Here is a 25,696-nt window from a genome sequence, read left to right on the forward strand (position 1 = left end):
AAAAAAAGAACCGAACTTTCTATAAACCCCAACAAGGCTCTCTCTCTTTCTCTCTGGGTTTTTCGAGGTTGCGTTTTGCTTTCATTTGCCCAACTTTCTCAGACGTATATTCTAGGGTTTTTCTCCTTTTTCAAGCTTTTTTTCCTCGCCTTATCTCGACATGGCTGGAGCCGCTTCTTCTGATCATCTCGTTACTAGCTTCCCTCTTCTGGGTATGTTCCTTTTATTCCCAAAGATGGAGTTTTTTTTGCTTTATTAGCATCGGAAAGTTATCATTTTTTTGTGTTCGTATTACAACTTGCGATTGATTTGAGCCCTTGGGTTTAGGGTTTAGGGACCATTGTTTTCAGCATATCTGTCGTAGGTTGTCTATTTCGGATAAGATTGGTGTCCAGAGTCTGTAAAACCTCTCTATGGGAAGATTGATAAAATTATGTGTTTTTTGCAAGTTTAGTTATTTTTCTACTTATGGGTTTGAATTTCACTAGTAATTTGCTTTGTTTAGACTATGCAATTGGAGTTTGAGGCTTTGTTTTGTACAAATACTAAATTGGCTCTTGTATATAATCGGTGCAGACACAGCAGATTTGTTTCAGGACTTGTCTTTAGGTTCAGATGCAAGTGAAGTCCCTAGGAACCGCAATAAGGTACTTAACTGCTACTTCTTTTTGAAATTAAAAGTTTGGAACTTGAATTGTGTTGTGGCAAAGGATCTTTCACTGCAAATTGCTCTGTGGAGAGGTGTTGCTGCTCATTTTATATAAAATTTGATTATCTTGTGTGAGCTTTTTTTGCTAACTGGCTGTGTTTTATGACAAGGGTTCTTTTCAGCACCAGTTTGGTCATGTACCTTATGGTGCATCTTCTCATGGAAGTGAACGAAGGCCAAATATGAATGTTGGCAATCTGCTTAATGGTGGAGACTCGATTGGTTCATACCCGTGGGGTTACTTCCCAACAAACTATCCTTCTGGTGGCTACCCTGATCCGAGGTTTGGCTATGAAAGCAACAACAATCACAGCTCCTTTTCACATCTCATGGTATGCTGGTTATTTCACATGACTTGACCTTACTGCCTCTTATCTGTCTTCATATAGTCAAGAGCATGTGTGTGTGTTTTTTACTTCGTCATCTCTGCTAGGACTTGGGATTATCTGTCTAATAATTGGCTACAACCTTTTTTATTTACAGAATCCACACAGCTCACAAGAAGCACCAAATTTTGATCAATTTGGATATAATGATCATTTGTATTCCAATCATGGATTGTATGGACTTTATGGGAATGTAATTGACTCTGGTCATGCATATGGAACTTTTGGTTATGATTCCTGGAAACTTGGGCGAGGTTGGTATCCTGTTGATGGTTATAGAAAGACCAGAAGCTTCAATCATGGACGTGGTTATAGTGATGAGAAAGCAGATAGGCTTAATGAGCTTTGTCGTGGACCAAGGAGTAGTGATTTCAAAAATCCACAAGTTCTTAACTCTTCAGTGCTAGAGGCTATGAAGCAAGACGTTTCAGCGGTAGATCTCCAGCGCTACAACGGGGAGAATTTCCCTGAAACATTCGTGAAAGCGAAACTTTTTGTGATTAAGTCATACAGCGAAGATGATGTTCATAACAGTATAAAGTATGGTGCGTGGTCGAGCACACCAACTGGCAACAAGAAGTTGAATGCTGCATATTATGAAGCCAAAGAGAATTCTCAAGAATGTCCTGTGTATCTTCTGTTCTCGGTCAGTATGAGGTTACTTCACAACTCGTGCAATATCTTTTTTAGATTTACATTAAGTAACTCACTGTAATCGGTTTTACCTGCAGGTGAACGCAAGTGGGCAATTTGTTGGTCTTGCGGAGATGGTAGGCCCTGTTGATTTCAACAAGACAATGGAGTATTGGCAACAAGATAAATGGATTGGTTGTTTCCCTGTGAAGTGGCATATCATCAAAGACATACCAAACAGTCTCTTGAGACACATAACGCTTGCGAATAACGAGAACAAGCCTGTCACTAATAGCAGAGACACTCAAGAGGTTCGTTACACTTCCCCTAAACCCTTCTTTGGACATGTTTGAATTGAAAGCTTGAAAGCTTATTTGAATCCTTCAGTCAGGCTAATTAACTGAAATGGTGTTGGTTTTGGTGCAGGTGAATCTGGAGCATGGGACCAAGATCATAAAGATCTTCAAGGAGTACATGAGCAAGACATGTATACTTGATGATTACAAGTTCTATGAGACAAGGCAAAAGATCATCAGAGATAAGAAGATCAAGCAAAAGAAACAGGTACAGTTCCCTAAACCCTGCTGCATCTAGAACTACATCAACCACCAATCTAGATCCAGTTTCTAAGCTTGTTGATTCTGATTGTTTTTTTTTTTTTTTTTTTTTTNTAGGCCCTTGAAGGAGCTTCCGGGGAAACAACAATTAACTTGTGTTGAAAGCTGGAATCGATGCAAGGGAAAGAAGATGACTTAATTAAAAGAAACCTAGTTTTTTGAATCATGTTTTTTTCTTCAGGCTTGATTTCTAAAAAAACCTAATACACACATCTTTAATCTGTGTGTTTCTCTGCTTATCTAAACACAAAACTTAGATTTGTCTTTTGTTCCTTTTTTAAGGGAACGCACATCTGATCATAAAACAAAACCAACTCTATGCTTTCTTTGCTCTCATATTCCCTTCAAAAATTATCAATGCTATTTTTTTGTAGTCACAAACATAATTTCTCTTTACGTCCCTAAACTTTCTTATAATAAGAATTTCAATCTTAAAGATTAAAGATCTCACTCTTTGGCCCATCTCACTTTAATAGTAAAAACGACAACGTTTTTAAAGAGAAAACGAAGTGTTTATAAACCTCACGAGGTTCTTTCTAGGGCAATCTCGGGCCACTTTTACTCACTCTCTCTCTCTCTCTCTAAACAACTTCAAAAAAGAAAACAAACACAGAGAGCTTCGTCTTCTTCTTCTTCGCTTTTAGGGTTTTTTGCTCTTCTCTGTTCGAAGTGACCCAAAGTTCAACGCGTATACAGATCGTTACCTGAGAAAATGGTAGGTATGTCGATGCAGCCATATGGTATCCAATCGATGCTTAAAGAAGGTTACAGACATCTCTCGGGTCTCGACGAAGCCGTCATTAAGAACATTGAAGCTTGCAAGGAACTCTCCACCATCACTCGCACCTCTCTCGGCCCTAATGGTTCGTAAACTTCCCCTGATTTGTGCCTTGATCTATTACTGGAAATAATGGATCTCGTTTTCTTAGTAGGATCTGCCTTGCCTTGATCTGTTGTTTCTAGGGATTCAGATTTCGGATTAGAACTGAGTTGTTTGTTTTGTGATGGTTTGTTTCAGGAATGAATAAAATGGTTATCAATCATTTGGATAAACTGTTTGTCACAAGTGACGCTGGTACTATTGTGAACGAATTGGAGATTCAGCACCCGGCTGCTAAACTTTTGGTTTTAGCGGCTAAGGCACAGCAAGAAGAAATTGGAGATGGTGCAAATCTGGTTATCTCTTTCGCTGGTGAGCTTCTTCAAAACGCTGAGGAGCTTATCAGGATGGGGCTTCATCCCAGTGAGATTATTAGTGGATATACTAAAGCTATCAATAAGGTTTGTTGGTTGGTTTGGTGAATATCTGAATTACTGTATTGTGGTTTTTAATTTGTTCCTGTGATGAGGATTTTGACTAATGTTTTTGATTGTGCAGACTGTTGAAATTTTGGAACAACTTGTTGAGAGTGGTTCTCAGACCATGGATGTGCGTAACAAGGATGAAGTTATTTCCCGGATGAGAGCAGCTGTTGCAAGCAAGCAGTTTGGCCAAGAGGAGATCATATGCTCTTTAGTTGCTGACGTAATTATTCCTTGCTGTCTGTTTGTTTCCTGTTTTTCACTGGCAGATTTAGTTTTTATTTGACGGGTTCGCTTATTTTCTAGGCATGCATTCAAGTCTGCCCAAAGAATCCTACGAATTTCAATGTTGATAACGTCCGTGTTGCCAAGCTTTTGGGAGGAGGCTTGCACAATTCTTGCATAGTCCGTGGTATGGTCATGAAAAGTGATGCTGTTGGTAGCATTAAGCGGATGGAGAAGGCTAAGGTGAGATCCTTTTCTTGTGTTTATGCTTTTGACCAAGTTTTTGTTGGTCTGATGATCAATGCTTGGCCCCTAGATGTCCCTGAATCATCTTTGTGCTTTCTTCAGGTTGCTGTATTTGCGGGTGGTGTTGATACTAATGCAACAGAGACCAAAGGAACTGTCCTCATTCATAGTGCTGAGCAGGTTGGTCTTTTCTTTATGTTTGGAATCTTTATTCATTTACCGTATGCTTTCAGTGTGATGAGGTAGAACAAGATGAGACTTCTTTATGAATGATGCATACGAGTTTCACTGCACTTAGATTTGTTACTGCCTTATTAAAATGTGAAAATTACAAGTCTGGCGTCTATTTTATATACGCTTCCTCAAGGATGGTTGTGTGTTTTCAAATCGTTGTTGTGACAGATTTCTCCTTTTATTTTGGATTTCTAGCTAGAGAACTATGCAAAAACAGAGGAAGCTAAAGTTGAGGAGTTGATTAAAGCTGTTGCTGAATCAGGAGCCAAAGTCATTGTTAGCGGGGGATCGATTGGAGAAATGGCATTGCATTTCTGTGAGCGCTACAAGTATGTGTAGATCATAACTTTCTATACTCCTTTTACGATTGTTATTATCTGCATTCTGATTCCTCATTGTTCCGTTGTAGCTTCATATGATAATACATGTCTTAACTGGTCTTTCATATACGAACATTTTTCATGGCAGGATTATGGTATTGAAAATCAGCTCAAAGTTTGAACTGAGGCGCTTCTGCCGTACAGCTGGGGCTGTTGCGCATGTAAGTGTTTCTAATTGGCTACCTGAATGAGTACTGAAGGGTGTTTTTTTTCCTAGCTATTAATACTTTAATTATCAAACAGTTGAAGCTTAGCCGGCCAAGCCCTGATGATCTGGGATATGTTGATTCTATATCCGTTGAGGAAATTGGTGGTGTGACAGTAAGTACTCTGAAGTCAACTCCTATCTTTTAAGTTAATGTTTTTTGTCTTTCATTGATCATAGACAATTATCGGTCTTCTTGTGTTGTCTTTAGGTCACGATTGCTAGAAACGAGGAAGGTGGTAACTCCATCTCTACCGTGGTTTTGCGTGGAAGCACAGATAGCATTTTGGACGACCTTGAGAGAGCTGTTGATGATGGAGTTAATACATACAAGGTAATATCTGCTGGGTTAAAGATTCGTTTTCCCTGTCTAGTTTCCTTAGTACCTAATATATTGTATATATCTTGACTGTGATTACTGATTAGTTATATTTTCTTCTCAGGCCATGTGCAGAGACAGCCGTATTGTTCCTGGGGCTGCAGCTACTGAGATAGAATTGGCTCAAAGATTGAAGGAATATGCCAATGCAGAAATAGGGTACTTTCTTTTACTTAATTTATTAGATGATATCATTTTCGGTAATTTTTCAAAATTATCCATGTGAGGCTAGCTTTTTATGCAAAACTGTCTATGGTTTGGCAACTTAACTTTGGTTTCACTTTTGAATTTCAGGTTGGACAAATATGCTATCACCAAATACGCTGAGAGTTTTGAGTTTGTACCCAAAACCCTTGCAGATAATGCTGGCCTCAATGCAATGGAAATCATAGCGGCTCTGTACACTGGACATGGATCTGGAAACGCAAAACTAGGCATTGACTTAGAGGAAGGTGCTTGTAAAGATGTTTCAGAGACGAAAGTATGGGATCTTTTTGCAACCAAGTAAGTTTCACACTGTCTTTCAGCCATCAGACCTCTCTGTAACTGCTTAGCAGTTGTTCTTGAACATAAAAGCTGGAGTAGAATTTTCTGACTGCTTACGAAGGAGACCATTCATTTTAATGATGACTAAGACATGTAAGTCTCTGTGCAGGTTATTTGCTCTTAAATATGCTTCTGATGCTGCATGCACTGTGCTTCGTGTAGACCAGGTATGCACAAACTGACTTGATTTAATCTTTGGTGAACGAAGCAATTTTTCATTTATATCTTAAGGTGTTGAATCATCACATGAAGGAAAATGATATTGTTAGTTGAATGCAATATCTTAGTAGATTAATATATAAACAAAGCCGCCTTAAGTCCCTTGTTCGTTCAAACTCTTGATTCAATATTCAGTTCCTTCGATAGATATCCATTAAGTATTCTAAAACCTGCAGATTATAATGGCGAAACCAGCTGGTGGACCAAGGAGAGATGCAGCTGCCGCCGCTGGTGCTGGTGCCGAGGAAGATTAAGCCAGAGAATATATACCTCGTAGTGAAACTCTCTTCTTTTGTAACCCTTTGTTCTTTCAATTCTGAGGAAATTTTGGTATGTCTCAGCTTAAGATTTGTGATCTTTGTATACACCCCCAACTGAAGTGTTTTGCCTTCTTTTTGTTTTTTTTTGTTAGTGAAATTGTTTCTAGGATTTTCTCAGTTAAGACTTCGAACGGTTGTGGCTTAATTTTGAAGTTTGAACTAATGTGAATTTGGTTTAGATTTGCTTCTACTTTTCGACAAGTGACGTATAGGTAATTATTGACAAAAGGACAAAGAGAACCAAGCTAGAACGTTGAACCTATGAAAATATTAGTTTGGTTAACATTAATTTGTCTTTTGGGCAAGTGACAAATTCATCAGGAAAAGTAAACAAACAAACTTGTATTTGAACATGAGCCACACATTGACAAAAGAACAAGGGAACTAAGCTACAATTCGAACCTATGTAAGTTGTAAGCTTTTTTCTGTTCATCCCATAGACGTTGTTAAGTCGGAACAAGATGAGGCATCATTTCATCCTGGAGATGCTTCCACATGAAAGAAGCAAACCCTGCAACTGCAATAGAGAAGACACCCAGCCCCAATTTTAACACACGCTTGCTCCGTCCAAGACGTGGGTCTATATCAGTCTCCCCTGTCTTAAGTTTGGCCTCAGAATCCAGATCTGACTTCGGTTTCTCATAGATATCTTCTGTTGTGTTGGTTGGACTAGTAGTGCCAGACGTATCATATATTGATGATGATGATGAGCTTTCACTGTACTGTTGCAGCTGCTCTCTGTTGTCTAGTAACTCAGAGAATGGATCTTGTGTGAAACCATGCCTGTGATGTTTTGAACAGAGGTCTCCTGATTGTCTCTTCTTGGTGCTTCGTCTGGAACTTCTTGACCGGTTGGTCCTAGAGCACACAGATTCATTAAACTCAGAGCTTCTGTTCCGCTGATGGAACCAAACTGACTCAATATTCTCATCTTCAACACCAAAACATTGAATCTGAAATCAAAGAAGCAGAACAATTGAAAGTTCACTGAAAAAGGACACACAAGGGTAAGACAGTTTTAAAGTTGTTATTTTACCTGATTTCCATATCTTGGACTCTCGATTACAGAATCAGTTTCTTGGTTATTCTCTCTGTAAGCCACCAAAGGAGAGCCTGAAACAGCAGTTCTTCCACTGCCTACACCAGAAAACAGAACATCATCATCGTCTTGATCGTTTACACAACTCCCATCATGTCTACTATAAACACTCCCATCATGTGCTCCAAGACTTGGTGTAGACTTGATTGATCCACTGAGCGAGTTTCGGGGCTTGCAGTTCTCTGCATCAAACATTGGATCTGCCTCAGCTATTAATATCTCTGCTTGTCTCATGGTTTCATAAGCTGCCATTTTGACATAATGCACCTCATCTTTTTGGTGTTTCTCTATCTCTTGACATATAAGCTCTAGCTCAGAAAAAACACTCTTGGGATTCAAATTCTTCATCAGAAAGTTGAGCATCTGTATAGCTAAAAGCCGTTTCTGAGAATCATCTTCAACAACACCTAAATCCAGAATCCTCAAACCCGACTTCACCAAAAGCCTTGCATACGCCTCCACAGTAAAAGGATTGTGTTTGGCAAGTGCCATAACAAGTGCCATATGAGAGTTAGCTTCACTTGAGGTGGCTTCAAGTGCAACAGCTAAGCTCTGACAAACATTATTAACCATTTCACTAGACGCAGATCGCCAATTATCACAATCTACAAGTGACTTCAAGCAAAGAGCAGATCCCAAAGCAAGATGCTGCTGATGTTGCGAATCTATAAGAGAATCAGAGAGTGGCTTACAAAGAGAGTGAACCACATTCGTTTTCTTATCTCCAGGTGTAGTAGGATCAATTCCAAATCTAGCCATAGCAGCTACAGCCTTAGAGCAAGCCTGTTGAACACGTAAAGACCCTTCACTGAAACTCAAAGTCCTTATGATCGCTGGCATGATAGTTTCAACATGAGGAGCGATTTTGACTCCATGAGCACGAGCAAGGTCTTCAAAGAGAGAAACCGTGTAGCCACCAGATTCAGAACCAATCTCTTTGACTTGAGAAAGTTGATCAACAAAGACATGAATCATCTTTACATCCTCCAAATCTTTCACAATCGATCTCAGATTGCTCATTGCAGTCTTGTGTGAATCTAGATCTTTATCAAGATTAAACAACTCTTGTCTAAACGCCGAACCGATATTTCTACCCATTGTTCCTCTGAAAACAAAAAAGCCACAATGAATTGAATAAGAACAGTAGCGTAAAGTCTCTTTAAGTAACAAGAAGTATATACAGTATCAGATTTATTCAGTGAATCCTAAACAAATATAACTTTTTACCAAAGTGAGTATACTTAGTGATTCTAAACCATATCCGAATAAGGAAAACAAATCAATCAACACCCATTCTCTTATGATAGATTATACCAAAACCAGTACTCAATTCTTCCAAAAAGAAGAAAAAACAAAAATCAAATTTTTTTAACATCATGAAACCAAACGCTAAACATCATTCTCCGGATGAATTGTGAAATTCTGAACAGAATTGATTAGATTAGATTACGTAAACTTCCCAAAAAAACGGATATTTTAACATAAAAACCATCGAAGGAAAGTGATAAAGACACGAACTTTGGTCTTTGGAATTACAAATCCAAAAAGAATTGAATATAATTGAATGAAAGAAGAGTAACCCTAATCGAAAAAATATACAGAGTATCGAATTCAGAGAAAGTGAAGTCGCGCGAAAGTGAAGAAAGAAGCGTACCAAGCGTACCAGTGGCCTGACGACAGCGAAGATTGACCCAACAAAATTCAAGAAAGACCCAACAAAGAATCTAATAGATAGATCCCAATAGAGTAAGCGCTCTTCTTCTCTTTCTTCTTCACGATACGATGCGAAGGAAACCAGAAAAAAAAAACAAAAAGGATTCAACTTTGAATTTTGAATGTTGTGAATTTGGTGAGATGGGCGGGTTTGTTTAGGGTTTAGATCCCTTTCTTTTATTTTTTTCTTTTTTTATCGAAACGGTACCAATCTTTTCAATTTATCAAACTAGAGCTTCTACATATTGTTTTGGGAGAAGAAACAAAACAAATTGAATTATTGAAGTGAATGCTTGTTTACTCTCTCTTCTTAGTAACTTCTTAATATAAGAGATTAAAAGATACTTTGGAGATTTTTACCCAAAAAATAAAGATTAAGATCATGGGAATTAATAGAATTATGGGTTTCTTAGATAGATCGGTAAAGTTGTTGGCTTTTCTCGTAATTAAGTTTAAGAATTTGTTTTCCTCTCAATTTGTGTTATTATTTTAGGAAGATAATATTTTATAGAATCTCGTAATTGATTAAATTTCCATTTTTGTCCAAATTGACCAAATTGTTTTTTTTTTTTTTAATGGAAAACAGTAGTCAAATGGCATAAAATCTGTGTATTCTTACTATCATATGAATCTTATTTCTCTATGTTCATTCCCCCAATTTTGGTCCAGATCCAATGCCTTTTATTTTATTTTCAGTTAGGGAACTAAGAAATTGAATTGAATCAATCCTTCCAAATTGGCAAAACAGTGAAATTTGGTAGCAAAAATAATTTGACTAAAAAGAAGAATTAAGATTTAAATTCGTAATTCAAGCTTAAATTAATGTTATTTTTCTAACAAAACTATAATGTTTATTAGAAACTTTGTCATAGATTTATGTTGACCAAAAAAATAAATTTTATTTAATTAAAAAAGGACAGTTCTCCAATATACTAATAGGCATAATCTCTATAAATATGCAGATATAAAAGGGGGAAACTGTAAAGAAGCGGGTATGGGTCAATTTGTTAAAATAAAAAGTTAAGAGGCTGATTTGTCAAACGAATCTATATAAAAACAGAGGCCAATCCACTTGATTCCATCAGTCCCCATTACATCACACTACTAAACACTCATCGAATTCGAATCGTTTTCATGGCTACACAACCACCACTTCCACTCGCCGGAAGAGTCGCCATTGTCACCGGCTCATCCCGTGGAATTGGCCGAGCTATAGCTATCCACCTAGCTGAACTCGGTGCGAGGATTGTCATCAACTACACATCTAAAGCCGCAGACGCCGAGCGTGCCGCGGCTGAGATCAACGCTTTCCCAGTTAGAGAAGAAATCACAGGAAAGGGACCAAGAGCCATTGTGGTTCAAGCCAATGTCTCTGAACCAAACCAGGTGAAATCGATGTTCGATGCGGCTGAGACCGCCTTTGAATCGCCGGTTCACATTCTGGTTAACTCCGCTGGGATTCTCGATCCCAACCACCCTACGATTGCTAACACATCAGTTGAAGATTTCGATCGCATCTTCAGGTATAAATAGAGACTGTTTCATTGATTAGGTTAGGTTCTTAATCCTAATTAAGCAAACAACTATTTTGTTAATTAGTTAAGGTTAATTTAACAATTATGTCACATGTCACAATGGCCTATAGATTTTGTATGTGTAGTTTCATTGTTACATCCAATAATAATACTCTGTTTTGTTTCTTATGGACTGGTAGTGTCAATACAAGAGGAGCGTTTCTGTGTAGCAAGGAAGCTGCGAATAGGCTAAAGAAAGGAGGTGGTGGTCGGATCATACTTGTGTCATCTTCGACGACCCGATCCTTAAGACTTGGATATGGTACCTATGCAGCATCAAAAGCAGCTGTGGAAACTATGGTCAAGATTCTTGCGAAAGAGCTAAAAGGTACAGGAATCACTGCGAACTGTGTAGCTCCAGGACCTATAGCCACTGAGATGTTTTATGATGGAAAGAGTCCGGAGTTGGTTGAGAAGATAGCTGGAGAGTGTCCCTTTGGAAGGATTGGTGAAGCCAAAGACGTGGTGCCTCTTGTTGGATTTTTGGCTGGTGATGGTGGTGAATGGGTCAATGGTCAGATCATTCCTGTTAATGGTGGATATGTGTAAAAAGATTATGGTCTTTTGACTCTTGGAGAGGAGCCTCTTCTTCTTCCTGATATCTTGAGAAATAATTGGGTGTTAAAATTTGTCAAAATTGAAACATTGGGGGTTCAATTGGAAATAACACAGATTTAAAATAAAAACGTCTTATTCATTTTTATTAATACACACAGCCGTAATATTAAACACTCATTTACTCACCTACAGCCTTTTCTTTTTTTTTTTTATTTGTCGTCGTCGACATCCATAATATATATATTTTTCTTACAAAATCTTAAATATATCCACCGTTAATGTCATTTTTGAACTCGTGTCTTCGTACTGACACATTCATTGAAACCAACTTTATGTTTTACAATATTAAATTTTAATCACACCATACGAAGAACACACAACTAAAGAATAAAAGAAAAAAATGGTTTAAGAATATCTCAAGTGCAACCAAACACCACCTCTGAAGCATCTTACAATCTTTTTAATAAAATATCAAATTTGTGTGACGAATAATCAACGCATGCTCTTTGTATCCATAAACTCAAAAAGCAAAATCGAAAGTATTGGATAATAAATAAATAAATAATTGCAGTGGAAAAGATGATAAAAAAAAAGAATTTTTCATTACACACACACAAACACACACCTACCCAATTACACAAAGCTTTTATATAAACAGTATCCAACCCAACCCACGTCTTTACCATCCCAAACACACAAAACAATGAGTCAACACAACATCTTAGAAGCTCTAAATGTTCGGGTCGTGGGTACGGGTGATCGGATCCTGTTTTTAGCCCATGGATTCGGTACAGACCAATCAGCATGGCACCTGATCCTTCCTTACTTCACCCAATCCTACAGAGTCGTCCTCTACGACTTAGTCTGCGCCGGCAGTGTCAACCCCGACTACTTCGACTTCAACCGCTACACGACTCTCGATCCTTACGTCGACGATCTCCTCAACATCGTCGATTCCCTCGGGATCCAGAACTGCGCTTACGTAGGCCACTCCGTCTCCGCTATGATCGGAATCATCGCTTCGATCCGTCGACCGGAGCTTTTCTCGAAGCTGATCCTGATCGGATTCTCTCCTAGGTTCCTCAACGACGAGGATTACCACGGAGGGTTTGAAGAAGGAGAGATCGAGAAAGTTTTCTCGGCTATGGAAGCTAACTACGAAGCTTGGGTTCACGGGTTTGCTCCACTCGCCGTTGGAGCTGATGTTCCCGCGGCGGTTAGAGAGTTTAGCAGGACTCTGTTTAATATGCGTCCGGATATATCTCTGTTCGTTTCGAGGACGGTGTTCAACAGCGATCTGAGAGGAGTCCTTGGGTTGGTTAGGGTTCCGACTTGCGTGATTCAGACGGTGAAGGATGTGTCAGTGCCGGCTTCGGTAGCGGAGTATTTGAGAACTCATCTAGGTGGAGATACGACTGTTGAGCAGCTTAAAACTGAAGGACATTTGCCGCATCTCAGTGCTCCGGCTCAGCTTGCTCAGTTTCTCCGGCGAGCTCTTCCTCGGTGACCTTTCTTTTTTGAGAATGTGTGTGAGAAGAAAAAAATAAAAAGTAGGAATATGGAAATTGTGGGGTCCACATGGAAAAAAATACAAAAAAAAAAAAAGTGTGACTCTCTCTCTCTCTCTCTTCTCTATTTTGTGGAGGACAGTTTGGCATTGTCAAATCTTATCTTAGGATTATGATTTGTTCACTCCACACGTGACACGTGACTTTTCTCACTCTTTTTTCCTTATGATAATCACATAACAAAAATTATATAATTGGAGAATAACAAAATAATCTTTTATCTTTTATCTTTGCTTTACTCTGAATATTTTTCCTATCCATATTGTTGTTTCTAAGTAGTTGTGGTCCTTTTTGTGTTTTTACTCCGTTATTGATTTGATGTAAACCATCTAGATTGTCGAACTTGTTCTTCATTCTTAAATGATGGAGACAAAAAGATAATATATATAAAAAAAAGTGAATTAGTACTAGAAAATTCTTTAGCATCACATCGGAAAAGCATAAAAGCATTAGGCATATAATGGGGATAACCGGATAAATAAGTCTGATATTAGGGCAACTCCAACCATAAAACACCAAAACACTAAATTTAGTGTCTAAATTTAGTGTTTTGGTGTTCCAAAAAGTTTTTCATCTCCAACCACAACACCAAATTTCACATTAAAAACAAAAATTTTGATTATTATATTATTAAACTAAAATTCTTTAACAGTTTAATAAAACATCAACATTTATATAAACGATTTATTCCAATTCAGTACTTAATAGAAAATTACAATTAATAAATTAAAATAACAGAAAATACTTTTTTTAATAATTTTGAGAAGAAGAGCAGCAACAAACTAAAATGAAGAACACGGAGAAGGTTCTCAAAGCTAGTATTTTGGATCCCAATATCGAGCATCCCAAAATCAAGAAGATTTAGTTCAAGGAGAACATGTTCAAGGACAATAATCTCAAGATGAAGACCAACCAAATTTTAGTCAGTACTATGATTATCTTAGTGGAAATTAGATTAAGATTGTTGTTCAAGGAAATTAGATTGTTGTTCAAAATTATATTATGTATCTTATTGATTTTAGTTTTTATGTTTGTTTAGTTTTAATTTTGTAATATAATGTTTTTATTATTTTATTGAAGTTTAGTATGAACTTTTAATCTTATTAAATTTAATATTTATTTTAAAATTTAATTGTAATTATTATTTTATACTATATTAATTATAGTTACTAATTTATATTACTAAATGTAATAAGAATATTTTAAAATATTAATGATATATCTAGTTTTTAGTTGATTAACAATAATTTTAATATATTTTTAAATCAAAAACATGAATAAAATAATATATATATTTTTAGTGTTTTGTGAATAGTGTTACACCAAATATGGTGTAACACTATTCACAAAACACCAAAAAAATGGAGATAGTGTTGTTTTTAGTGTATGGTTGGAGAGCATTAACACTATAATTTGGTTGTTTTGGTGTACCCGTTGGAATTGGCCTTACTAGTATTTGTCTACCGTCATATAATCTTATTTATTTAAAATTATACGAGTGGCTAAATTTTATAGTACAATAAAGAAAAATAGTAAAATATAAACGAAACTATGTAATATTTTTTAAAAATAATATTCATTCATTTTCCAAACAAAAGCAAACATTGAAGCAATTCAAATTGAAATTGTGTACGAATCGACGGATCCAGACAAAACTAACGATCACCAATTCCCCCTTAAACTTAATTGCTTTATCGTATTCCTACACAAAACTTTCGAGTGTGCTTAAAACTACATGAACTAATATATAATTTGAATTTACTACATAAACTATTTAAATGCGGTCAAAACCTACAAATCAGAAGATGCCGTTAATTAAACCGTTAATGTAGCTGACTGGGATGCCACGTAGGTGAACTATACGACTGCGATTTACAAAACGACGTCGTTTCACTAAAATTAATTTGTTTGAAAAACTAACAAGGTAAAGAGTCGAACCAATGACCTCTCCATATACACACCCGCCTCAATACCAAATGAGCTATAAGACTTCTCGATGTAAGAGCACACATCCGTATATATATACGCGTTCTTCGATTCTTCTTCTTCCCCGTGGACCATTGATAGAAGGAAACAAATCTGCAGAGACAAAGAGATTTCAATTCTGTATTGACAAAGAAATTAAGAACCCAAGAACTGTCATTGATTCCTTTTTTTTTTTTTAATGTCTGCTCGTATTTCTTTTTGTTTTTTTTTTTTCTGTTTTTCAAATTTTATCTTTTGGTATTCTTTAGGATATATTTCCATCTGGATTTATGTTATTGAAGCATTTGGTGTTTGAATTCCTTATCGAGACCTGTAAAATTGGGCGTTTTCAAGTTTTCATATTGCCTCAACTTGGGTATTGATTAAAGTGGGTTTTAGGTGTTTAATTTTTGCTAAATTGTGTAAACTATTTGATTTGTTGAGCTTTGACGATGCTTACTAGCTTAGGAAACGAAACTGATTTTTTCTTATAAATGGTTCGTCGATTCTAAGTCATCAATGACATGGTTTTGTTTGTTCAGATCTGTCTCCTGCTATCGTTTGTTAATGAGGAAGAAGAAAGACGAGTGTATATATATAGTTTATGTTTCAATTTTCATTGAGAGTTGTTGTAGCTTGTTTGGTAATTGATCGAGTAAGTCTTCGTTGAGGTCATTGGTTCGACACTTCAGCTTGTTGATTTTTTAAACAAATTAATTTTAGTGAAACTACGTCGTCTTGTAAATCCTACGTGGCATTCCAGTCAGTTACATTAACGGTTTAATTAACGGCATCTTCTGATTTGTAGGTTCTGACCGTATTTATATAGTTTATGTAATAAATTCAAATTATATATTAGTTCATGTAGTTTTAAACACACTCGAAAGTTTTATGTAGGAATACGATAAAGCAACTAAGTTTAGGGGAAACTGGCCGTTTTCCCTCACTTACACACATATAACACGATGTCATAACTACTGTCTATCTACCCTAAATAAATGACACTAATAAATTTTTTAGTAAAAAAATAAAATAAAATAAATCTTTCATTCGTATGGCTGCTGCGTCGTCAGTTTCGTCTCCCACGTTTTGCCTCGCCGGCCGAGTCGCTATAGTCACGGGATCTTCTCGAGGTATAGGCCGTGCTATAGCTATCCACCTTGCCGAGCTTGGAGCTAGGATCGTTGTTAATTACTCCACTAACTCCGTCGAGGCCGACAAAGTCGCGGCGGCGATTACATCCAGCTGTTCGAAGAACGACGATTCAGAAGACGTCGCCGGTAAAATTCCACGTGTCATTGTGGTGAAGGCTGATATCTCGGAGCCGAGCCAGGTGAAGTCACTTTTCGATGAGGCAGAGCGTGTCTTCGAGTCGCCGGTTCATATCTTGGTTAACTCAGCTGCTATAGCCGATCCTAATCATTCCTCTCTCTCAGACACATCAGTTGAACTTTTTGATCGCATCATTAGGTCAATTTTAAGTTTTAATTATTGCTTAATTAACACGATTTTTCAGTGATTCCTAATTATTCGATTCGTTGCTTGATAACAGTGTGAACACAAGAGGTGCGTTTCTTTGCGCTAGAGAAGCTGCGAACAGGCTAAAACGTGGAGGCGGTGGCCGGATCATCCTCCTCTCAACTACACTGGTCCAATCCTTACATCCACACTATGGCTCATACACGGCTTCAAAGGCAGCAGTAGAAGCCATGGCCAAGATTCTTGCCAAAGAGCTCAAAGGAACACATATTACAGTGAACTGTGTTTCTCCTGGAGCCGTTGCCACGGATATGTTTTTTACAGGAGTGAGCGATGAGATTGTAGAGAAAGTAAAGTCACTCAACTTATTTGGTAGGCTTGGTGAGACCAAAGACATCGCACCTGTTGTTGGGTTCTTAGCCAGTGACGCTGCTGAATGGATCAACGGTCAAGTCATCATTGCTAATGGTGGATGTCTCTAGTAAATAGACAGAGAGGTTAGTCTTCTTTTACAATCAAAGCTTTTAAATTTCAAACGGTGTAAATTTGATACAATGGAAACAAACATATCAAATAATCTATGAACCAAATGATTGATATTAACCCAAAGAATCAGTCATATACAACGAAAAATATTATAATCTCATTGTGCTAGGAGAAGAAACACCAAACCACTCATCACCAAACATAACCTAACCATCGAACCATAGCTATAATCATAATGACCAAACGATGGCTCTCCGATCTGAATCGGGAAATTACATTGTCCTTGAGATATATTCCTAGTAGTGATCGTCGCTAGCCCTTCAAAATCGCAAGCTTGAGCTTCTTGATTTTGCACTTGGAAATACATGTTAAACGCATAAGACGCATTTCCATTCGCATCAAGATTGCCACAAGATGATCCGTAACCTAAAGCGGTACAGTCCGAAAGCGAACAAGCGTAGTCTATATTATCTCCGAGCTTACTCATATTGCCACGACCATTAGGATTAAACATACACCACTGGTTTAGCATGTACTGAACGTTTCTAGCTCCGGTTAAGAACTTTTTCTGCCCTTGTCCCCTAAAATCAAACGGGAACTTCGGTTGGCCATCGAATTTGAATATCCCCCAATGACGTTCGAAGTTTCCGGGCGCTACACTTTTTGCATCTTCATCGATAAATCCGAAAAGATAAACCTCAATGTAACCTTTACGCATAGGAGTTCCTACGTTGTTCGACAACCGCGGAAGCAAACCGGAATAAAACCGTTCCGCGTTTTGAATGTTTGCGTTCTTGTCTCCATCCGTAGGCCAACCAACTTCTCCAACGATCACTTCCATGTCGCCGTGATTCAACGCGTTCAAAGAAGCTACAAGCGTGTCGAAACTAGCGTCGAAGACGTTCGTGTAGATAACACCGTTATCGTTAACGGTGTTTTGGCCGTCAAAGAAAGCGTAGTCGAAAGGGAAGTCACTGCTTAAGTAGAGACTGAGGAAAGGGTAAATGTTGACGGTGAAAGGAGCTTTGTTCTGCGCGAGGAAGTTAACGATTTGTGTCATTTCTTGGATGATGTCGGAACGGAATCTTCCGGCGGATGGGACTTGGTTGTCTGGAGGAGAGTTGTAAACGTCCGCGTTTAAAGGAACGGTGGCTTTGATGAAATCACCGACTCCGGCTTCGTTTAAAGCGGTCTGGATGTTGAAGAGTGCTGGGTACGTTAGGTTTATGAATGATCCGTTGTATGCCGTCAAGAACGGCTCGTTCCCTACGGCAACATATCTGCATACAAAAAAAAGTTGAATTCATATTACTAATTTATTTTTGCTAAAGTTGAAATTAAATCATAATTCAAATAGAATTTAAAGCTTTAGTAATAAATTTTATATTCTTGTGATATATTTCAGAAATTACATGATTTCATATTGGTATTTTTTTTAACGTCGGTACGATAATAACATTGCGTGAAATTTCACATGACATCCAATAGTTGCAAAGTTTGCATCTTTGCAATAAAGAGGAACTGATGAAAAAGAAAGATATAGACTTTTTTGGTTTCAGAACACGTTTGGATCATGTGCAATAAATACTTGACACACACATGACGGTCCATATTTGAATATATATGAAATATGGGTTGAATAAATATGAATATGGGATATACACACACATGATTGATGGTCCATATATGGATAAACCAAATTCAAATAATTTACATTATTTAACAAGAAAAATATATACATACATATAGAGATAATTGAAAGGATGTGGTGCTCAACAAACTATTATAACAGGTTAACAACTGAAATAATATAACGAAAAAAAAAAATGATTCGCTCATTTCGACCAATAATAGCATTCTACAGATAAATATTACTAGAAGAGAATAAAGATTTTAGTTGTCCAACTAAGTCAGAACACCAAAATAAACGTGTAAAGGATTGGAGCTCACCTCAGTTTGTCTAATCAGGTGGGCTCACGACTATTATAGACCTCCAAATCCAATTATTAATTTTCAAGTTGTCAACATTTTTTATTTTCTTTAATAAAACAGTAACAAAAGTTTATAAAGTAATCGTTCTGTAAAGTTCCAGTAACCCAAAAGGGTCTATAGTATCCTACTGATTTCCCCTTTTCAGATCATCCAATATCCAAAAGCTTTACTTTATACTATCGTTAATATATCATGGTTATAACTTATAACCAAAACAAAATAAGAGTCTATAACGTATCAATATTACTTACGTTAAAAATTCGAGTAATTAATCACGAAGTTAATAAATGTTTAAACTTACTTGATCTTAACGCCGTTGTTAAAGTTGAATCGAGAAACGTTTCGTTGGACCCAATCTTTAGCTCTTTGAAAGTTTCCCATGGCTTTGAGTAGATCATTAGGGATCGCCACCATAACTTCGACGCCAGAGCCAGCGAGAGCACCCATCGTGTTCGTGTCAGCATCGAACAGCTTCACTTTCTGTATGTTGTTGTCTTTAAACATCTCCACCACCGTCTTCGGTGGTAACTGATGAGTCGCCATTGTTCCCCAGTTTACTCCCAAGCCAGAAACGCAGCCGGAGAAAAAACATACGGAGGAAAAGATGACAAAGACAACGGTGGAGTTAGTTATGGGACTCTGTTTTTGTCGATGATTCATTTTTTTTTGTGATTCCTCTGTTTTTTTTTTTTCCTGGAAAGTTTTGTGCTTGATGGTGGAAAAGAAGAAGTGTAAGAAGTATATAAATAGTTTTTGTGGGTTTTTATGCTCTGTTGTAGCCCGATGATTCGAGATAAGGGAAAGAAAAAGATTAAGTTGACAATAAAAATCTGAGTAAGCCAAAGAAAGAAGAGATCAAATAGGACTACAGAAGGAAGAAGAAGGAAACAGAGTCAAAACCGGCCTTTGAAACAAAAACCGACCATTAAAATATCTATAAAAACAAATATTTATTAAAATATATGTAATTTAGTTAACATAATTAGCATAAGGCTATGTATATAGTCTGTACCATGCATGTATTAATTATTCAGGCCTGACCAACATTTATAGCAGTTGGCGAAGTGTTAGTGGTTTGGTATGAGGATTAAAGAATTAATACTACTAGGTTGGTAACCGCGCTACGCTGCGGGATTGTTTTTATGTGTTTTTATTTTATAAACTTTTTTATTTTGCATTTATAAATAATTTTCATTATATTTTTTGGAATCAAATTTCATAATCAATAAAGTATTTGATTGTGCTTGATGATAATTTTTATTTTTTTTGTTATTATTTGTTTCATAAACGTTTTTTTAGAGAAGACTATACTTTTTTTTTTTGCATAATGAATGTGGGAATTTCCAAGAATATACTATTTTTTAATTAAAAAAGAAAAGAAAGATATAAAGAACATGGAGTACCGGTAGAAACAACAAACCGAGCAGGTAGATAACCTGATTACAAAATCGATTTGTTTTGTTAAACTAAGAAGCTTCTTTTTCTCATTACTCAAATCTTTCAAAGTGATAAAAAGCTTTGATTTTTTTTTGTTCTTTTTCTGATTAATATGGTGGATGTTATGACAGTATGCGTGTTTAGTTTTGTGCTATGTTGCGAGATATATTTTTTTGATAATTTTTTTTAGTAGAAATATAATATGTAATAAATCATATTGTTTAAAATCATTATTACATCAAACAAATGTTTGCCAAGCATTTTTGAAGAAATTGTTTGGCATCAAGTGGCATTTTGACATCAAACCAATGTGTGCTTAGCATTTTTGATTAAGTTGTTTGGCATCAAGTGGCATTTTGAGGGAACACCATGTCTTATATGATTGTAGAGCAATTATTTGTCTAAACCAAAGTTTGTTAAGCGAAATATTATGTACCAAAGTCATCGTATATAAACTAAAATTACAATCAAGATAAAAAAAAATCGGTTTCACTTTGACTACTATATATTTTATGTGAACCGAACCAAACATTTCAAAAGGAAAAAAAAAAATCATTTTAAACCTAACTACTTAATTGGTTCAATTCGGAACCGACCAAACCGACTGAAACATATGATGGAGCATATACCTCTAACTGGGTCATAATCCACTAACTCAAATTTGGTTAATGAATCTGTCTCGACCGTGAGTTTTAGCTCATGTTCCCGTTGATTCTCGCCGTCCGTATCTTGATTCTCACCAAAAGAAAAAAAAAATTCCAAGGATGACATCTTTTAGGTAATACCCTGCATTCATACCATAGTGAAATTACTTGTTGTTTTCGATTTTGTTTATTACTCTAGCCAAAAATTAATAGGCATGTAGTCCTCAAGTCTAACTTCCATATGTTCAATAAGTAAGGGCCCAACATATCTACTGCTAATAAGGAAATGGAATATCAAAAGAACATTCACTATCAAAATCAAGAGTGGTATTGAATCAATAAATCGAGAATAATTAATGAAAGAGTTTGTGTTCCAGTAAATAACTTAGATTTTTTAAAATGAACTGCTCAAGCCAGAATGAACAATGGTGGAGAAACACTAATACATGACTCAAATTTCTATAAAAACTAATATCAGTTTTAATAAAGAAACCTAAAATTACCTGCAACCTCAAACACTATATAACACCATCTTCCATCTCTTGAAGTATTGTGGTTGTCTACGTCTTGACACATCAAATCTTAGAGCAGGTGCAACAAAAAATACCTAAAGGAAAACAAAAGCTAATGTTTCATATTCATATAATATTCGAAATACAAGAGTGTATAACCAAAAGCTGTATATAGTTATTGAGTTACGCATAAGAGAACATACCGGGAATGACAATGTCACCTAGGCCAAGCATAGAATAGGGTCTTAGAGCATCACCCGTAGGGAATAAAAGCTGAAACAAATATGCAACAATGAGATTACTGACAAGATCACAACAACAACCAAAATCAAATTAATTTTATTTGGTGTGTACTTCTGAGGCAATTTCTTTTACTAACCTTTATTGGAGCATCAAAGGATTTGGCAACACTAACCATAACCGGAGTGAAGAAAACCCAGAAGATATCATAAAAAATAGTCCTGCCTGGAAGTCAAGTTAAACAAACACCGAAATGAATAAGACATCTTTGATAACTTGAATGGTCTTATCATCTAATCATTCCAAATAAATTTCAATAATAACATTCAAAGATGCGGTTCTTACCAAAAGGATGACACCAGTCTTGAATGATCCAAGAGAGAGCATCTCAATTCCCTGTATTGGCCACACGATTAAAAAGAAAAATAAGTCACACCCACCAACGGTAACGCGACTATCATCATAAACCAACTATCATTATAAACATAATTCCCATTGACGCATTATGTCGAACAACATAAGCAATGTTAGAAAGGAACAAACAATTGGTCGAGTCATAACTAAAAGCTCATAGGAGTACAAAATTAAACATCTAACATCCAAGGTATAGAGAGTCATAACTAAAAGCCTACGTAGGCTTTAATTTTTATGATATACTCTCTAAAATTGAACCCCCAAGTTCTTAGTCTATAGACGCAGTTTGACAAATTAGGTTTTATGACATCCAAGGTAGACTTTTAATCGAGCGAAAACATATTAGGTTTTCAAATTGGCACAACAGAACAATCCTTTCGTAAACCAAGCCACATAAGAACTCGAGGAATTGCTAAAACGCTCTCTTTTGTTTCACTTTTGCTTTGTCCACGTGAGAAAAAAAGAGCTGATCTGTATTAATTGTTTAAATCTGATAGGTTACTGATTTTAAATGATGTGTCAAGTTATGCTTCAATGTTGAGGCTGATGTGTCAGATGAGGAGAGCAACGCATCCTTCTTTTATTGTATTGATAGTTCTATTTCAAGTATGAAAGTTAATCTTATGCACAATACTTGCAGCTTTTGATTCTATGTTGTGGAGGTTCACACGTACGTATTGAGAAACGTTAAAATTTGCAGGTTAATATCGCTTTCGTAAGCTCATATATTAAGAAATTGGGTTTCTGTATCTACAGAACTTCAAAACATTATATATGATGATAAAACGTACACCAATATATTAAATTAATTGAAAACAAGATTTTTAAATTGTATCCATGGACGTACTTTTTAATAACTATGATGTATATTTTGGCTTACTTAATTTGAAGTAGTCATGATGAAGTATAGTTAGGTAGTGTGTGTGTATAGATTAGCTAGACTGATCAATTTGTTTTCTCTATTAGAAAAAGTTGATTATCTTTTTTTTCACGATCGAGTACGTACAAACGTTCTTACGTACGAGAAGAAAATCAGAAACATCCAAATATAAGAAGGTGACGATAGAGATTCTTGATTTGAGAGCACCATCAACAAACACACGAATAATTAACAGATCTTTAAAAGGCATGTAATTAAATTAGTCACGGTTGGTCTACACATATTATAAAAAATTTATTATCATCAGCCAGAGAAATTAGTGGGAGTCGTCGACATGAAAAAAAAGAGCATCACGTATGCGGCTAAATCAACATATTACCCTTTGGCTGATGCAATGGCGTGGCGCCAGACAAATAGTTCTACGCGCTAAAGCAAGCGCGTAATGATGATGATGTTTAACGTCATATCTAATGGGCCTTATATTTTGGAGTCATTATTGGGTATTTCCAACAGCACTAATGGGCCATCGACGCTGTTCTAAACAGACCGTTACCCTTTCTTGAGAGCTAACCAAACATTGCGAGTGATAGAGCGAGCGCGATCGTAAAGAGGTATTTCGTCGAACACTTGGTGAGCATAGAGCGCGATGATGAAAGGAAGCAAGGCGAATCTCTCTGCACTTGCCGAGAAATGCAAAGTACATCCTCTTTTCTCTAATATATTTTCCTAAAATCGAAGCTCTTTCTTTGTATCGATTGAAAATTTCTCGGCTAATTACTTCTCCCTGTCTGTGTAGACTGTAATCGGTTCGAACTGGCAAGGATACCTAAATACCATCAAACCTGAAGATAAAGCTAGGTAATTTCCCGACTTTTTCAAGTTTGAAATTGCTTGATGGGTACTTAGAACACCCCAGATTTGGTTATCATGAGGATATGAAGAAGATAAGCTTCTCTGTTTTTAGATTTCATTCAATGTCGATCATGGGATTCTGCTAAATTGTTATTTTGAATCAAGTATTAATTTTGGCTGTTTTGCTTAGTATAATACATACTTCAAAGATTAAATACGTGATGAGACGAGGAAAGCCCTATCTCTGGGTACCAGAAACTGAACCGCACAATGTTGTAAGCTTTCTTATTGTTACATACTTAGTCTTGAATGATACGTTTATGATGCTGACCATTCACAATCGTAAATAGAACTTAAAAAGCTAATCTCTGATTTTGGCAGAACATAATGTTCGATGAACGTGGATCCTTTTCTATTTCCCATCCGTATCCTGGTCCCCTTGCAGCTTTTTTCAAGTCTTTAGGAAAGGTTTGTGTTTCTATTCAATGTCTTGTCTTAGATTGGAGGTTTTTTTGAGTCTGTATCACTCTTACTCAGACGGGGTTAACTTTGTTTGCAGCTTCCAGACCGGGTTGCTTTTACTGGAGAGATTGTCCCTGTTAAAGAGAAAAGGGTAAGAACCATAAAACTTCTAATTCGGAGACAGTCATAGCTTTCCCTTTTTTTGTTCATCATGCCTTGTCTTCTTGATAAAAAGGTTGAGGCGGTGAATAAATATGTTGAGGAAGCTATACAATTAGAGGAGAAAGCGATTAGTGAGAGTCCAAATTCTGTTCGTAGTATCTTGAATTCTTGTGATCAGATGTATGCCTCCCGGTGTGAGAGTCTTAGAGCCCTGGTCTGTGATGCAAAAGAAAAATACGTTATTTATAAGTTCGTTCCAAGGTAAAAAACACACAAACCCATCTCTGTTTATGCGTAACTAAACCAATATATCAGTTTGAGCTTAACTGAAGACAAGATCTTATGATGATGAATTATCTCGTTTTCTTCTCAGCTCATGTATGTTTATTGACCCAAATGGTGCCACGAAAGAAATAGACTTAAAGGTTTTGGAACTGTCAAAAGCTGATCCATTAGGTAATGAAACCAACGACATTTGATTCCAAGCTATCCATCTAGCTTTTTGGTTTGCTTCATCTTAAGTGTTTTGCACTGGATTTTTAATTCACAGGGATTTGGTCTACAAAACTTGTGGATGGAATCAACAAGAACGAATCAAGAAGACGGGCTTTGATTCTTTTCTGTCTATACTATCTCGATATAAACGCAAGGGTAAAAAAAAGAAGCGTATGCCATGAGTTTTGGATTTCGGAATCTCTATGTTAGTTTGGTCATTTAACGGTGTTTTCTTTTGGCGATTAGGATGCTTATATGGTATCAATGGATAAGAAAGGTTTCAAGTTGTTGGGGAAGGTACCGAGTGAAGAAGAGGCTGGAGATGAGTATCAATGGAGAGAGTTTAGGTTTGAGTTTGAAGAAGAGGTGAAAGACGTTGAAGCTTTTTGCCACCAACTTGTGGAAATGGAACAAGAGGTTGTGAGCAAGTTCACTGACCATACCGGTCTGTGATTTCAATTCTTTTCTTATGAATGACGAGCCGGACCGGTTTACATTTTAGTGAAATTGTTTATTTACGCAACAAGGGTGGTTAGTGGTAATAACCGTGTATTATTAATTTAGTTCTCAACGGTCCGATACGGATTTATTGAAAGCTTTTGAGCTTTTCAATGTAAAATTATCTGACCGGTTTGATTAAGATATGTTTGGTACGGTCCAAACGCTTTGACGCGTTCAATTATAAGTACTACGTTTCTCTCTCTCGATTCACCGTACAAACTCCGACGAACGGCCGTTCGTATTCGCCGGTGCGACGGTGTAT

At 36.6% G+C, this 25,696-nt stretch overlaps 8 protein-coding genes and 1 long non-coding RNA gene across 11 annotated transcripts in view; 6 read left to right on the forward strand and 3 right to left on the reverse strand.

The window, feature by feature from the left end:
- The window catches only part of LOC104744500 (YTH domain-containing protein 1-like), a 4,071-nt gene extending 1,390 nt beyond the window's left edge, over positions 1-2,681 (forward strand). For both annotated transcript variants that reach the window (XM_010465563.2, XM_010465562.2), the window contains exons 4-7: positions 1,193-1,741; positions 1,827-2,039; positions 2,155-2,292; positions 2,403-2,681. In XM_010465563.2, the coding sequence (XP_010463865.1) occupies positions 1,193-1,741; positions 1,827-2,039; positions 2,155-2,292; positions 2,403-2,447 (945 nt within the window). In that variant the 3' untranslated portion in view covers positions 2,448-2,681. The remainder of the gene's footprint in view (positions 1-1,192; positions 1,742-1,826; positions 2,040-2,154; positions 2,293-2,402) is intronic.
- Positions 2,871-6,518, forward strand: LOC104744501 (T-complex protein 1 subunit theta). Its single transcript, XM_010465564.2, has 13 exons — positions 2,871-3,208; positions 3,364-3,626; positions 3,724-3,870; positions 3,954-4,115; positions 4,221-4,298; positions 4,548-4,681; positions 4,821-4,893; positions 4,976-5,053; positions 5,149-5,271; positions 5,381-5,475; positions 5,611-5,820; positions 5,972-6,029; positions 6,258-6,518. The coding sequence occupies exons 1-13, from the start codon at positions 3,058-3,060 to the stop codon at positions 6,333-6,335; spliced, it is 1,650 nt and encodes a 549-aa protein (XP_010463866.1). The 5' UTR covers positions 2,871-3,057; the 3' UTR covers positions 6,336-6,518.
- On the reverse strand, positions 6,664-9,493 carry LOC104744502. Of its 2 annotated transcripts, none has more exons than XM_010465565.1 (3): positions 9,164-9,493; positions 7,438-8,605; positions 6,664-7,354 (listed from the first exon to the last, which is right to left on the reverse strand). In XM_010465565.1, the coding sequence occupies exons 2-3, from the start codon at positions 8,596-8,598 to the stop codon at positions 6,848-6,850; spliced, it is 1,668 nt and encodes a 555-aa protein (XP_010463867.1). In that variant the 5' UTR covers positions 8,599-8,605; positions 9,164-9,493; the 3' UTR covers positions 6,664-6,847. The 2 variants fall into 2 exon arrangements, with proteins under 2 accessions (XP_010463867.1, XP_010463868.1); XM_010465566.1 differs by having other exon boundaries at positions 9,155-9,493.
- LOC104744503 (short-chain type dehydrogenase/reductase-like) lies at positions 10,281-11,490 on the forward strand. The gene is made up of 2 exons (XM_010465567.2): positions 10,281-10,736; positions 10,928-11,490. The coding sequence occupies exons 1-2, from the start codon at positions 10,348-10,350 to the stop codon at positions 11,334-11,336; spliced, it is 798 nt and encodes a 265-aa protein (XP_010463869.1). The 5' UTR covers positions 10,281-10,347; the 3' UTR covers positions 11,337-11,490.
- Positions 11,942-13,140, forward strand: LOC104744504 (strigolactone esterase D14-like). Its single transcript, XM_010465568.2, has one exon. It carries the CDS (start codon positions 12,049-12,051, stop codon positions 12,850-12,852), a length of 804 nt encoding a protein of 267 aa, XP_010463870.1. The 5' UTR covers positions 11,942-12,048; the 3' UTR covers positions 12,853-13,140.
- LOC104744507 (short-chain type dehydrogenase/reductase-like) lies at positions 15,861-16,960 on the forward strand. Its single transcript, XM_010465570.1, has 2 exons — positions 15,861-16,348; positions 16,431-16,960. Exons 1-2 carry the CDS (start codon positions 15,933-15,935, stop codon positions 16,837-16,839), a joined length of 825 nt encoding a protein of 274 aa, XP_010463872.1. The 5' UTR covers positions 15,861-15,932; the 3' UTR covers positions 16,840-16,960.
- Positions 16,932-19,832, reverse strand: LOC104744506 (glucan endo-1,3-beta-glucosidase 8-like). The gene is made up of 2 exons (XM_010465569.1): positions 19,137-19,832; positions 16,932-18,123 (listed from the first exon to the last, which is right to left on the reverse strand). Exons 1-2 carry the CDS (start codon positions 19,493-19,495, stop codon positions 17,001-17,003), a joined length of 1,482 nt encoding a protein of 493 aa, XP_010463871.1. The 5' UTR covers positions 19,496-19,832; the 3' UTR covers positions 16,932-17,000.
- LOC109129254 lies at positions 21,632-22,068 on the reverse strand. Its single transcript, XR_002035484.1, has 3 exons — positions 22,014-22,068; positions 21,808-21,893; positions 21,632-21,701 (listed from the first exon to the last, which is right to left on the reverse strand). It is a non-coding gene; the product is annotated as an uncharacterized LOC109129254 (long non-coding RNA).
- On the forward strand, positions 23,519-25,612 carry LOC104744508. Its single transcript, XM_010465571.2, has 9 exons — positions 23,519-23,659; positions 23,759-23,820; positions 24,005-24,089; positions 24,196-24,282; positions 24,374-24,427; positions 24,512-24,699; positions 24,812-24,894; positions 24,989-25,089; positions 25,180-25,612. Exons 1-9 carry the CDS (start codon positions 23,609-23,611, stop codon positions 25,384-25,386), a joined length of 918 nt encoding a protein of 305 aa, XP_010463873.1. The 5' UTR covers positions 23,519-23,608; the 3' UTR covers positions 25,387-25,612.

The sequence above is a fragment of the Camelina sativa genome, chromosome 15 (genome assembly GCF_000633955.1).
Source record: "Camelina sativa cultivar DH55 chromosome 15, Cs, whole genome shotgun sequence".
In the NCBI taxonomy this organism is placed as follows: domain Eukaryota; kingdom Viridiplantae; phylum Streptophyta; class Magnoliopsida; order Brassicales; family Brassicaceae; genus Camelina; species Camelina sativa.